Source organism: Ovis canadensis, chromosome 1 (assembly GCF_042477335.2).
Source record: "Ovis canadensis isolate MfBH-ARS-UI-01 breed Bighorn chromosome 1, ARS-UI_OviCan_v2, whole genome shotgun sequence".
Taxonomy (NCBI): Eukaryota; Metazoa; Chordata; class Mammalia; order Artiodactyla; family Bovidae; genus Ovis; species Ovis canadensis.
Genome location: NC_091245.1, coordinates 268,473,447 through 268,485,812, shown reverse-complemented (window position 1 = coordinate 268,485,812; position 12,366 = coordinate 268,473,447). Strand labels below are relative to the sequence as shown.

Genomic DNA, 12,366 nt, shown 5'->3' with positions numbered 1-12,366 from the left:
GGCCTTCACCCGTCCGGAGCTGGCCCCACCCCTCCACGCGGCCTTGCCCATCTCAGCGCTGGCTGGGCAGGCGCATGTGGCCATCCCCTTTGCCTCCATGTCTGGCAAAGGTGGACGCGGGACCGTGGCGCCAAGCTCAACCAGAGGCAGTTCCAGCCAGGACTTGAGGGGGCTTGGATCTGGGTCCAGATGGGTCCTGGACATGCTCCTGGGCTGGAGCTGGAATTGGTGATCCTCACCCTGGGGAAGGGACGCTAGTGCTGAGTGGGAGGTCCAGGTCTGGGGACCAGGTGCTGGGTTTATGGACCCCTCAACAAGTACATCTTAGACTGGGGTCAGGCTCTGTGCCTTAGGGGTCACTTACTGTAGATGATCCCCACCCCCCTGGGAAAGGACTGGCCACACAGCTGCAGCAGGAGGAGACAGGCCAGAGCCCGGGGAGGTGGAGCTGAGGAACCTGGGTCAGCAGTGGGGCGCCAAGCTTGGAAGCTTCTGCAGGATGGCTGCTGGGAGGAAAGGTGGTGAAGCCCCAGCGCCCCCTCGTGGCTTCTCTGTAGATGGCTGGGTGTTGGCAGGACAAGAGTTTCTGGGAAGCAGAGTAGCTGGGGCAAACACCACCCCCCACCATGTCCCAAGGTACCCAGGAGGTCCTGGGGACCCACCTCCCTGGGCAGAAGTTTCCAGAGTTGGCCTCTTGCCAAAACAAGGCCAGAAGGAAGTCTGACCACCAGGCAATTTTAAACTTTTTTAAAAATACACTCTTTGGCTTCCTTTTATTTCTTGAGGATTACATGAATCGTGAACCATACATCAAGTGTCCCAGCCAGGTCCCCTCGCTGGGGTTGCCGGCAGAGGCTCTCTGCCCAGGCTGGGGGCATTCTGCTCCTCCTGCCTGGCGCCTGGCTCCTCTCTGGCACTCTGTTCGCCAGTCCACCTGTCCATGGTGCCCGCAGAGGCCCTACTTGGAGGAGGAGGTCATGAAGCTGTTCTCGATGCAGAGGACGATGAAGGCGTTGTGGCACCCAGCGGCTTTCTGCTCCAGCAGCCGGCCCGACAGCAGCGAGGAGGCCTGGCCCGTGGCCGCCCTGCTGTCCGTCCGCCACGTCTCGCAGTAGCTCTCGGTCAGCCGGCGCCCACTGGTGTCTGAGCCGTGCCACACGCTCTTCTGGGGCCTGCAAGATGCAACAGCTGTATGTCTCACTGGGCCTGCCTCTCCCAGGCTGTAGCCACCCCAAGCAGAAGAGGGTGTCTCCTGCTGGTGGAGGTTTGGTGGGGTGTGTGGGCCGCTGAGGAGCAAAAACTTGGGTTGCCAGCACTCAGGCCCACCCAGTCCTGGGGCTCTACCTCCCAGATCACACCCTGTGCTGCTGTTGCTTTGGGGGGCACTGCCTGGTGAGCAGGGCCTGGCAACATGGACGGCTGGCCTTTTGGGGTGGGTGCACCTGGCATCGAGTGGCCATGCCTGATAAAAGCTGCCAGCCTCCTCACTAGGAACCAGGTGTAGCCCCTTGGCCGGTGGAGCCCACAGGGGCCAGGGCATAGCCCTGGGCAGTGCTCCTCGATGAAGGCTGGGACACAGGCTCATGTGACACCCTGAGCCCCCTAAGTGTCCGCGAACAGGAGTCCTCACACCTGCTGGCAGAGCGCGATGGGTGTGGGGCCAGCCTGAGGGCCACCCGGTGACTTCTGCAAGCATGTTGGACACGTGTTCTCCGGCCCAGAAATTCCACTTTGAGGAATCTACATAAATAATTCGCTGTGATGTTTATGTGAGACTGGGGCCAGAGCCTGTGGTCTCCCAGACGTGCCTCCCCAGCAGAAGGCGGGGGGCACTTGCTGGGAAAGCAGGCCAGATGAAGGTGTTTTAGGTAATACCACAAACAACCACCTTTACCGCTCCTCCTGTGATCTTGGATTTTGTGGGTTTTAAGCTGTGAGCATGTGTCACAATTGAGTCAGCCTGCAGGCTCAGAGCCAGAGCATCCCCCTTTGCTCAGGACTCTCGGATCCAGAGGACCTGAGCCGCTGGCCCAGATAGAGACCTACCAGGCGGGATGCTGCAGGACATCTCTGCCGTCGAAGGAGAAGATGCGGGCGCTGGGCTTCAGCCAGCCCTGGGAGCCTAAGAACAAGGCCTCCCAGCTAGGAAACAGCACCTCGTCCTGCGGAGAAGAGGGGGTCAGCCCGTGTCTGGTCACCATCCGCCAGGGGCAAGGGTGGCTGGGTGGTCTCAGTGGTCTCCAAAACTCTCTCACCCATCCAAGGGTAGGTTGGCCCCAGGCCTCCTGCCCCCCAGGAAGGCAGGCACCCACCCCCAGCCCTGGACCCCGAGCTGGACCAAGTCTACCACCTCTGGTCCTGAGGGATGTGGGCACTCAGAGGATAGAACTCGGAGTATCTAGAAAGCACATTGTTCCCTTCCGGGAAGGAGCCACGGAACACAGCCCGGTAAAAGGCACTGCGCGGGGGCGGGGCCCACAGTAGAGCGTAAGGGCCTGGGGGGACCGGGCTGCCTCCCCCAGCTGGAGAGGCACCACGCCCCCGGCAGAACCGGGCAGGGGTCCCCAGAGGTGAGCGCGAGCAGGGCCGCGCACGCACCCTGAGGTTGACGACGGGCAGGGAGCCGCGGTCGGCGCGGCGCACGATGCTGTACAGGTCCTGCAACCGCGAGGACAGGAACGCGCGGTAGGTGCCGGCCAGCCCCGCGGCGCGCGCCTGCTGGAAGCACTGGAAGTCGGCGCCGCGGATGCCGCGCAGGCCGCCCGACTGCGGGCTGTTGAGCGCCACCAGGTGCAGCTGCGGGGGAGCTTCGGGTCACTGCTGCCCGCAGTCTCCGGGCGGGTCGCAGCCCGTGTCCCCGCCCCCGCCTCTGCCTCCTCCCTACCCGCCGCGCCCTCTCCCCAGCACCCTACCCGCCCCGCCCCGCTGCCCTAGGCTCCGGAATCTCCAGCGGGCGGGGTGTCACTCACCACCGGCTGGAAGTCGTGGTGGGTGTGGGAGGGCGAGGCCGTGGAGGTTACCGGCCGGAGGTGTGCGTAGGTGCCGTGGTGCGGGGCGCCGGGGTACGGCTGGGGGTGCGGCAGGCGCGGGGGACTGGCCAGGATGTCGTCCGCCCGCCAGGACCGCGCTGTCGGGTGTGGGGCCTCCCGGCGGGGGTAGGGATTACCCTCATGCAGCTGCACCAGGGGGGGCTGCAAGACGGCCACCTCGTTGTCCTGCAGGGGGAGTGGCGGACAGCGCGTGGGGCCGGGCCTGCTGCACCCGCGTGGGCCCCGTGGTGAGGCCTGCGGGGCGGCTTGGCGGGGTATGAGGGAGCGGGTGTGGCTCTGCTGCCGACCAGGGAGGTCCCGATGCCCGACCCTGCGCGCCCTTCATTTGCACCGGGCTGTGTTCTTGGGCGGCTGGGGCTAGACTGGAGGTGGTGAGCTGGGCATTGCACCCCAGACCTGGGGGCGCCTAGCCTGTCCGGAGGGACCCGGCCTGCTGATATCTCAGTCGGGTCAGCTGGCCCTCTGCCCAAGCCCCCAGTTCTCACCCTCAGAAACCAGCTTCTCCCCTGACCCAGGGAGGGACCACCCTGACCCCACAGCCTCCCTGCCCTCCCACCACAGCAGCGGAGGTACCAACCCCTCAGAGTGGGACCTGGACCACCAAATCCTAGCGCACCCCCCTCTTCCCGACTCCGCCCTTCCCACAGCACCCAAGCCTCTGACACCTGTCCACTGGTACTGGTGGTAATCTCTAATGCAGTCACACTGGTGTGATCACTTCGTGATCCACATGAGACGTGTCTGTCTACATTACCATGTTACTGCCCATCGCCGACTACCTTGGTGCCTGTCTCCCTGACAATGTCACCTGCGGCCAGGGGCCATGCCTGCTTAGGCACAGCTGTCCCCTGGAACAGCGCCCAGCAACTGGGAGGGAGGGGCACAGCTAGGTGCTGAGTGGGAGAAGGGACTCCCAAGCCCCTGCGGGGGCAGACAGACCCACACAGAACCCCACGCCCACAACCTAGGATGGAGCCCACTCCTGAACCGTTTGAGAAACTGTGACTTCTACTCAGAGGAGCCGCCGCCGGGTGACACAGCCCCTACCTAGGGAAACTGGACTATCCCCCTCCCCGCCTCTCCCCCTCCCCTCTCCTCCGACTCGCACCCCTGAAGGGTCTGTCCCTGTGCTGGCCCCGTGGACCAGGGCAGACAGACCAGAATCAAAAGCACCTCTCTCCTGGGAGGGCAATGAGGTGGTTGTGGGAAGAAGGGGCGATCCTTACCGTACCATGGGGGAGGGGCGTGTGGGCCTCCAGCTGGAAGAAAACAGGATGGGGGTCACCTCAGGACCTCTGAGCCAGCCGGCACCACTCACCCAGGCCACCCCACCCCTAAGCTGTGTCCTGGTGGCCCCGCCCCCGCCCCCTCCCCCACCCCATGCCCGGCACAGTAAGGACATCTGTCAGTTTAAAAAGGAACAGCGACTTGTCTTTGAACTTAAAACTACTACAAAACAGCTTCTAAGAAAAGGAGGAGAGAGGCGAGCAAGGATGGGGGATCACTGGCTGTCACGCCCAGACCCAAGGGGACCCCACCTGGCTGGTCTAGTGCCCTCAACCCAAGCCTCACCAGGCCTCAACACTGAGCCTCCACCTCCCATCATCCCAGAGCGAGGAGGGAAGGCCGCCCCCCCACCCACCACCTTGTGCAAGGAGAGCGCGTCCAAGACTCACCAGAACCTTCCGGAACCCATTCCGGACCCGGACGTACAGCTCCTCCCTGTCGGCCACGTAGATGAGCCAGCCCTCCGGTACCTGCGGCACCTGGTCCACCAGCATCTGGTACGTCGCCCAGACCCTCACCTGCTGGAAGCCCAGCCCAGTGGATCCCTGCGGAGGGGCCTCAGGGCTCACAGAGGGGTGGGGCTGGGACGTCTGAAGACCTAGGTCACCCCTCCTCCCCAGGCTGGCCCCAGGAGCGCTGTGGGGAGATGTCAGCCCCCAAGGCCCTGGGCCACACGGCCTCTGCACAGCAGAGGGAACTTCTCAGTGGCTCCCATCCGCCCCTGCCCATTTGACCCCAGCCACACCTGGGCCCCCACTTCTGCTTTGGAAACCGTGTCTCAGGGCCCTCAGTGCTGGGGTCCCCTGACAGCCTCTAAAGGGAAGGGTAGCTGGCCAGTGAGGGTCCCATAGATCAGGAGCAGGGGGGTGCTTACCCCTGAAGAAGTGCCCATGGATCCAGGGGGTCCTGGGGGCCCAGGTGGGCCTGGCGGGCCAGGAACACTGATGGCTACAAGAGAGGAGCCAGAGGTAGGAAACTGGCCCTGCCTGGAGGGGGCTGGAGCCCAGGGCCACTCCTCACCCTACTTACTCTGCCTGTAGGGGCCAGGAAAGGAAGGGGGTCCCGGGGGCCCTGGGGGTCCGGGAGGCCCAGGAGGCCCCTGGCGTCCCTCGTAGCCAATGCCAGGGGGTCCCTGAGGTCCCGGAGGGCCAGGCTGGCCGCGGACGCTCTCTCCCTTGGGGCCCTGGGGCAGACAGAACACGGAGCCTTGTCACCTGTGTCCCCAGGCCGGGCACAGGCAAGCCTGAGGGGCTGGGCTGCAGCTGCCGCGAGCCCATGGTCCCCGAACTGCTGTCCCCTCCCTGTCCCCGTCCTGCTCGCCCTCCGCTGGGAGGGGGCCCCAGGCTGCAGGCAAGGGCAGCCCCACACAGAGGCACAGCCCCAGGGCCCCCGGACGCTTTCAGGACAGAGGGTCTCCCTGAGGGGATTTGGTGGAGGACAGCACGAGCGGGAGAGGAGGTGCCCCCAGGTCAGGGCCCGATTGGGAGGGTGGCCGCTGTGAGCCCACCAGGCCTGACTCATGGGTGCCCCCAGCATGGGCACCCCCGCTGGGGCAAAGGACCAAGGTGGGTACTCAGGGCCCAGCCCACAGGGGCGACCTCCCTCAGCTCCAGGCTCCTGCATGTGGGCAGCTGTGGGTGACCTGGGGCCCCACTCACCGGAATCCCTGGGTAGCCGGGCGGGCCGGGGGGTCCAGGCACACCGGAGCCGAAAAATCCTCCGCCCCCGGGCTCACCCCTTTCTCCTTTCTGCCCAGCGGCCCCTCGTTCCCCCTTCTGCCCCTGTGGGTGGAAATGCTTGTGGGCGACAGTTCGGCTCCCGGTGGCTGCCAGCGTTGGGAGGGGTGGACACAGCGGCCCCAGGCCCAGGCGAGGCAGCCAGATTCTTTGCAGCCCAAGCCTGGCCAGCCTGCAGGACGGGACTCAGCCTCCCAACCTCCCACTGCGTCCACCAAGTTCCCGAAAAGCGGAGCCGGGGATGGCGAGCCCTGGGTGTCCGCTGGGGACCCATGGGGGGGGGGGGGCAGTGTGAGGATGAAGGGTGCTACCCACCTTCATCTCGGCACCCAGCTGGAGGAGGTCGAACGGGAACTGCCCTATGGAGGGGTTTGGGGGAGTGCTTGGTGAGAGGCGGGCTTCCTCCAGTATCCCCCGGCCCCCAAACGCACCTACGTCTCCTCTTTCTATAACCTCTGTATTTCTGTGCAGAGATCTCCTGCGTGTTTCGTTACATTTATTCCCAATTACTTGACACTTTCTGGTGTTTTTGCTCAGGATTATTGCTGACACACAGCACTGTGGATACAAGAGACTGGTGTTTACTGTGAAATGACCACCACGGGATGTTCAGTTAACAACCACCATCTCTCTCTCACACTCACACACACAGGCAAAAGAGTAGTCGTCCACGCTGTGGCTGTACACGGTATGGTGTCTTCCACGCTGACTCCTGGTCGCTCCCTCGAGGGCAGACATGCCGCAGGGACTGGCCGTGCGTTGGGCGAGGGCCTGGGGGCCCCAGCGCCAGTGGGGGGCTGCTGTCACGGCTGAGCGGCTCCTCCACCCGCAGGCTGACCTGGCCTCTCGTCTGCTATCTTCCTCACTTACACACCCCACCTCTGATGAGTGGTTGTATGTTTTTCCTTTCAGATATGTTGCTTTTTGCTTTCTGTATCTTGAAGCTATGTTGTTAGGGGCACGGAAGTTCAGAATTGCTGTGCTTTCCTGGTGGATTTACCCCTCGATGATTATAAACTTAAAAAAAAAATTACGGGGAGTGTTTCCGGCCCTAAGATAACTTGTCTGACTTCTCACAAGCACACACAAGTGTGCGCACACACCCACGGCTCCCTTCTCACCAGACCATGACCCGCTTTCCCCTCAGCTCTCACGTCCTTGCATTTGGGGGTGTCTCTTGTAAGCAGCATAGTTTTGTTTTTGTCCCGTTGACGACGTTTGTCCTTAAACAGGAGAGGACCCTCTCTCTGAACGTCTGCGTCGGTGGATCTGGGTTGACTCCATCTTCACTCTGTGTTCTGAAGCTTCAACATAGCTTCTCTGCCCACTGTTCCAGGTTCCGCTCCTCTCACGCTGACTCTGGGTCAAGTGTTTCCTATGCTTCTCTACCTTCCCGCTCTACCATCAGGGACATGTTCCTTCTGTCTTGGTTGGTCCTGAGGTGTGCCCACCGGGGGACTCGTGTCCTGGGCTGGCCTCGATGCCCGCTTCCTCTTCCTATGGAAGGATGTCTTCACCGGATGCAGAATTCTAGTGAGAATGTTAGTCCCTCAGTCATGTCCAGCTCTTTGCAACCCCATCGACTGTAGCCCACCACACTCTTCTGTCCGTGGACTTCTCCAGGCAAGAATACTGGAGTGGGTAGTCATTCCCTTCTCCAGGGGATCTTCCCAACCCAGGGATTGAACCCAGGTCTTTGAATTCTAGGCGAGCCGCTAATTTCTTCGAACATCTTGAAACCTTTGCACCCTCTGGCTCCTCCCATCCTCATGAGGGAGCAGCTGTGGGTCGTGTGGACTCTGCGTGAACACGACCTTGAACCCGGCCCTGGTTTGGAAGCTCAGCCATGATGCCTTCAAATGCTCTTCTGCACCCCGTCTGCCCCTTGCCTGACCCACATGTCCTCACCCACACGTCTGACCTCCCTCGGCCTGTCCAACTTCCCAGCACATCGGCCGAGTTCCGTGCTGACCCCTCCCCTCGTCATCTGGGTCCCAGCAGCTGAAGTCACACAGAATCTTCACATCCAGAGGCTGTGGTTTTCAGCCCGACAATTAAACCCTACTCTCGTCCACGCCTCCAGTCTGCACTGGCATCGCCTTCCCTCCGCGTCCAGGCACCGTCATCACCGTTAAGTCCGAGCCTGGAAACTCCTGTCCACGTTGCCCACTTCTTCCTCAAGAAACCCAGGCCCTCAACAAGCTCACCTTCCTCAAGAGTAAGGTTAGCTTCTGCTTCGGACAGCTTGAAGGGCAAACTTGAGCTTGGCCCTCCCCCAGAGCCCTGCCCTTGGTCACCCTTTGGCTGGCAGTGCCGAGGGGTCCAGCTGTCCCGGCTTTTGACCACCCTGCTCCCAGCGCCTACTTGATCTCTGATTTCACCCACCTGAAGAAGCAGGATTCGGCTGGGGATTCTTGCCATCTCAGGGGACATTGAGATGCTGGGGCTTCACCCCCTTGGAGGACCCCAGCCGACAAGGCTCCTGCAGCGCACTGGGGATGCTGGGTCTTCCCCGGAGGCTCACATGGGGGCCCAGCCCCGCTCCTCAAAGACTGGGTGCGGGGACACTCTGCCTGGCTATCACCTCAGCCCTGAGATCCTTCCCCCCTGGCCTGCCCCAAGGCTGTGCAGGAAACCAGGCGTCCCGTCAGGGCCCCTGAGCCCGGGAGGGACCCCCCTCCTCCAGGAGATGGGCGGGCGACCACATACGCAGCCCCCCAGCTCAGAGCACTCTCACCTCGTGGTCCGGGCGGGCCCACATCTCCTTTGTCACCCTTGGGTCCAGAAGGCCCCTGGTGCCCTGGAGAGACACAGACCCCAGTGCCTGTTACTGAACGTGTACAGAAGCTGCTAGGATGCCCTCCTGCCCACATATGGCCTGACCCTGGGGGGCGCCAAGTGCACTGCAGGCCTGGGCCAGGGAGAGGGCAGCGTGTCAACCTGGGGAGCCTCAGAGCAAGAGCTGGTGAGCAGCCAGTGCCTGGTGGTCACAGCCCAGGGGCCACAGCCTCTGCTCCCAGAGGCCACATCGCCCCTGCCTGGAGGGGCTGGCATGAGGAGCTGGAGCTGGACTGTGGACAGCCAGTGAGTGGCCACTTGGTGTCCGCTCGGTGTCCACTCCTGTCCACAGCTGGACTTCCTGGAAGGCTATGCAGGATGGACCCTAGAGCCCAATGAACGCGCCGTGGTCAACTGGGGCTGGCGGTCCCAGATCATCCAGCTCCCCTGTGAGGGCCGCCCCACGAGACCTGCTCTGAGTTGTGGCCGGAGGGGCTGACCTGCCCTCCCTGAGGCCCCAGGATCCCTCACCTGGCAATCCCGGGGGTCCAGGGCGGCCAGAGTCCACAAATGCCTGTGAAGAACGGGCCGAAGCTGGCCATCAAGGAAGGTGCCCTGGAAACTGAGGGCACCACCCGCCCGAGGTCTCTGCCCAGATTCCCTGGAAGCCCCTGTGAGGTCACACAGGCCCTGTCCCCCCACCCCTCTCCCCAGGACAGAGAAGCAGGGAGGCGGGGAGAAGGTAGAGAACTTGGGGTTGGAGCCCTGGTTGTGACATGACTGCCCCACGTCACTGAGCCTTGTGAGGTGGGGGTGTCTGCCCCCAGGACCACAGGGCTCATGCTCGGGAGCCGAGATCCAGAGAGGACTCCCTTCCCCCACCTTCCTCTCCCCCCAGGGGCAGAGGGCTTGTCTTCTGACTGACTGCCCATCATGTGCAGCCTTCAAGGTGGTTGGACCTGGGTCCCACTGCCCTGGCCCCTCCCAGAAGGACCCCACCAGACACAGAGGTCATGGCTTGGCCTGCACCTGCCTGGGGCTCAGACCCTCTCTAGGGCTCAGATCCTCCCTGGGGGTCAACCTCTCTGGGGTCAGGGAAGGGTAGGGAGGCCGGTGTAGAGAAGAGTGTGGGGAGGAGGAGTGTGTAGAGAAGAGTGGGTCTCGGTGACTCACGTTGCTGTCGTAGACAGGAGTCCCGGGAGGACCTGGGGGCCCTGGAGGCCCAGGTGGGCCAGGTGGACCCTGCGTGGGGGGAAGGGAAAGATCTGGTCAGTCTCGCTCCCAGCCAGGCCACCGACACTGGACAGGATGGCAGACGTGGGCGGGAGCGTTTCTGAAAATCACAGTAAAGTCAGAAAACATCTAATCAAGAAAGCAGCCAGTTTGCTCTGTGGCCACGGCTGTCCCCTTCCCATCCCCAGATGACAGTCCTCCTCAAACCATCCCACGGGGGGCGTGTGGGCGGCCATCTGGGCTGGACACGACCTCAGACATAGCTCGTGTGGTTACTGCCAGCTCGAAGGTTGGCCGTGTGTCTCCAAGGTCAGAGGGAGCCCACGAGGCCAGCGCCTGTGGGTTTCACTTGCGTTGCATGAACGTGACTGTCCGTTCGTTCACCCACTCATGGAAAGAGGAAAGACAGTCCACTCGTGCAGCATCAGAAGTGCCTGTTCCGAAAGGGCTCATTTGACAAAGGACCAGCCTGAGTGATGAAGGTATCGGGGCCCATGATCCCGGGACCTCATGTGCGCCCTCTCTCAGCCCCTGGGCACCTTTGCCCCTGCCCTGTGGCTGAGGAAGGAGGGCTGAAGCAGAACAGAGGCACAAGCTCAGGTCCATGAAGCAGCCAGTCCCACTGGACTCTGACCAGGGCAAGCGCACAGCGGCTGGAACGCTGCCTTGGGAACTCAGAACCACAGGAAGGATTGGACAGCCCGAGACCTCCTCCTGGACAGAAGCGACCGTCCTCCTCCATCACAGAGCTCCGCAGGTCGCTGCCCTGCATTCTGAGTCCTCATGAAATGTCCACCACGGTTTGGTCCGCCAGGAGGTGGTGGCAGGATGAAGACACGGTGGTGCCAGAGACACCAGAAGAGCAGAGGCCTCAACCGCCGCCCCAGGACCCCACACTGCTCGTCCAGACTGTGACCAGGCTGGGAGGGAGCGGGTCCAGGGAAAAGGCTCTGAGTGGCCACAGGTTCACTAGGAGCCCAGATGGGTCCGGAAGGAGTCCTGCATCTCGACGGTGCATCTCAGATGGAGATGTCACAGGGCCTAACTGGCGACCTTACCGATCTGTGACCCTGGGCTCAAAAGGTGGCAGAAGCTGTAGCCCCATAGGCAGGAGGTGCCCGCCGCAGAGCCCACGAGGCCTGCGGGCCCTTCCGAGAAAACCATGTTGTTCCGTGGCCTTGGCTCATGTATGTGTATGCATGTGAGTGTGTGCTCGAGGCTCTGCACGTCTGTGGTCACACGTCGAGGCCACGCAGAAGCTTCCCAGGGTTGAGCTCTGAGACCCAATCCCTGAGACCAGGCCCCCGGGCTTGGTTGCCCCCGCACCGCCTCGCACGCCCCATTGGACACTCACCCTCATGCCGAATCCCACGCTGGCGTCCCCCGGCTCCCCCTTCTCCCCTTTCAGTCCATTCATCCCGGGACGCCCCTGCGGCAGAGCACAGTGGGTAGGGGGCTGCAGGGCGCTGGCCAAGCAGCTCCTGTCCCCACCCAGGCCCTCCTCGGGATGTCTGTTCCTCTGGGGCCCGAGCTGCCTGTGAGCAGGGCTACAGAGACCCATGCTTGAGGGGTGGGTGGTCTCCAGGGGAAGGGCAGCAGTGGGGCTGTAGTCCACTCCCCTCTGGGCCCACTCTCCGCATGGGCCTGGGCTGATGCCTGCACCTGGCTTCAGACCCAGGGACCTACCGGCCGTCCAGGGAATCCGATCTCTCCCTTGTGCCCGGGCCGCCCATACGGACCCTGTGGGGGGAGGGGGAGACTAGGTTTCAGGTGGGCAGGAACGAGACCCCCGTCTGGGGTCTCCCTCCTGACACCCGCCCCCCATTCAGAGGTGCAGCCGGATGTCAGCTCGGCTCCCCGCCAACCCAGCAGTCAGGCAGGCAGCAGTGCCCTCCGAAGCCTCCTGTGTGCTTTCACACCCAGCGCAAGTGTGTGCACTTTGGGGAAGCCTGGTCTACTCACCGGGGGTCCTCGGAAGCCGGGCTCACCCTGAACAGAAAATCAGAGGCACCGTTAAGTGGCTTCAGGTCACCCCCTAGCAGGCAGCCCTGAGGGGTCCCTGTGTCCCTGAACGCCTGCAGTGGAGCCCAGGAAGGGAAGCAAAGAACTAGAGGGAGGGGGCTGTGGCTGGGGGTTGTGTCCTGGGCACGTGCACGGGGCACACGCCAGGGGTCCTGAAGCTTGGGGGGCCGGCCCTGAAGTCCAGGCTGGGGTTTGCGGGCCCCCTGTAGGCCTGTCCCCAGCAGCCTGCTGATCTGGGCCCAGCTCTCCCCAGGGCTGGG

General features: G+C 63.1%; 1 protein-coding gene across 9 annotated transcripts in view; it reads right to left on the bottom strand.

The window, feature by feature from the left end:
• Positions 1–735: 735 nt before the first annotated feature.
• Positions 736–12,366, bottom strand: part of COL18A1 (collagen type XVIII alpha 1 chain) — a 92,062-nt gene continuing 80,431 nt past the window's right edge. For 3 of the 9 annotated variants that reach the window (XM_069566700.1, XM_069566681.1, XM_069566659.1), the window contains 16 exons: positions 12,047–12,073; positions 11,771–11,824; positions 11,439–11,513; positions 10,025–10,093; positions 9,383–9,425; positions 8,811–8,873; positions 6,389–6,432; positions 5,996–6,118; positions 5,367–5,520; positions 5,212–5,285; positions 4,727–4,858; positions 4,277–4,309; positions 2,970–3,215; positions 2,599–2,796; positions 2,047–2,162; positions 736–1,172 (listed from right to left, as the gene is read on the bottom strand). In XM_069566700.1, the coding sequence (XP_069422801.1) occupies positions 959–1,172; positions 2,047–2,162; positions 2,599–2,796; positions 2,970–3,215; positions 4,277–4,309; positions 4,727–4,858; positions 5,212–5,285; positions 5,367–5,520; positions 5,996–6,118; positions 6,389–6,432; positions 8,811–8,873; positions 9,383–9,425; positions 10,025–10,093; positions 11,439–11,513; positions 11,771–11,824; positions 12,047–12,073 (1,665 nt within the window). In that variant the 3' untranslated portion in view covers positions 736–958. Of the gene's footprint in view, positions 1,173–2,046; positions 2,163–2,598; positions 2,797–2,969; positions 3,216–4,276; positions 4,310–4,726; positions 4,883–5,211; positions 5,286–5,366; positions 5,521–5,995; positions 6,119–6,388; positions 6,433–8,810; positions 8,874–9,382; positions 9,426–10,024; positions 10,094–11,438; positions 11,514–11,770; positions 11,825–12,046; positions 12,074–12,366 lie in introns of all 9 variants that reach the window. The other 6 variants (XM_069566695.1, XM_069566674.1, XM_069566652.1 and 3 more) reach the window with 2 other exon arrangements.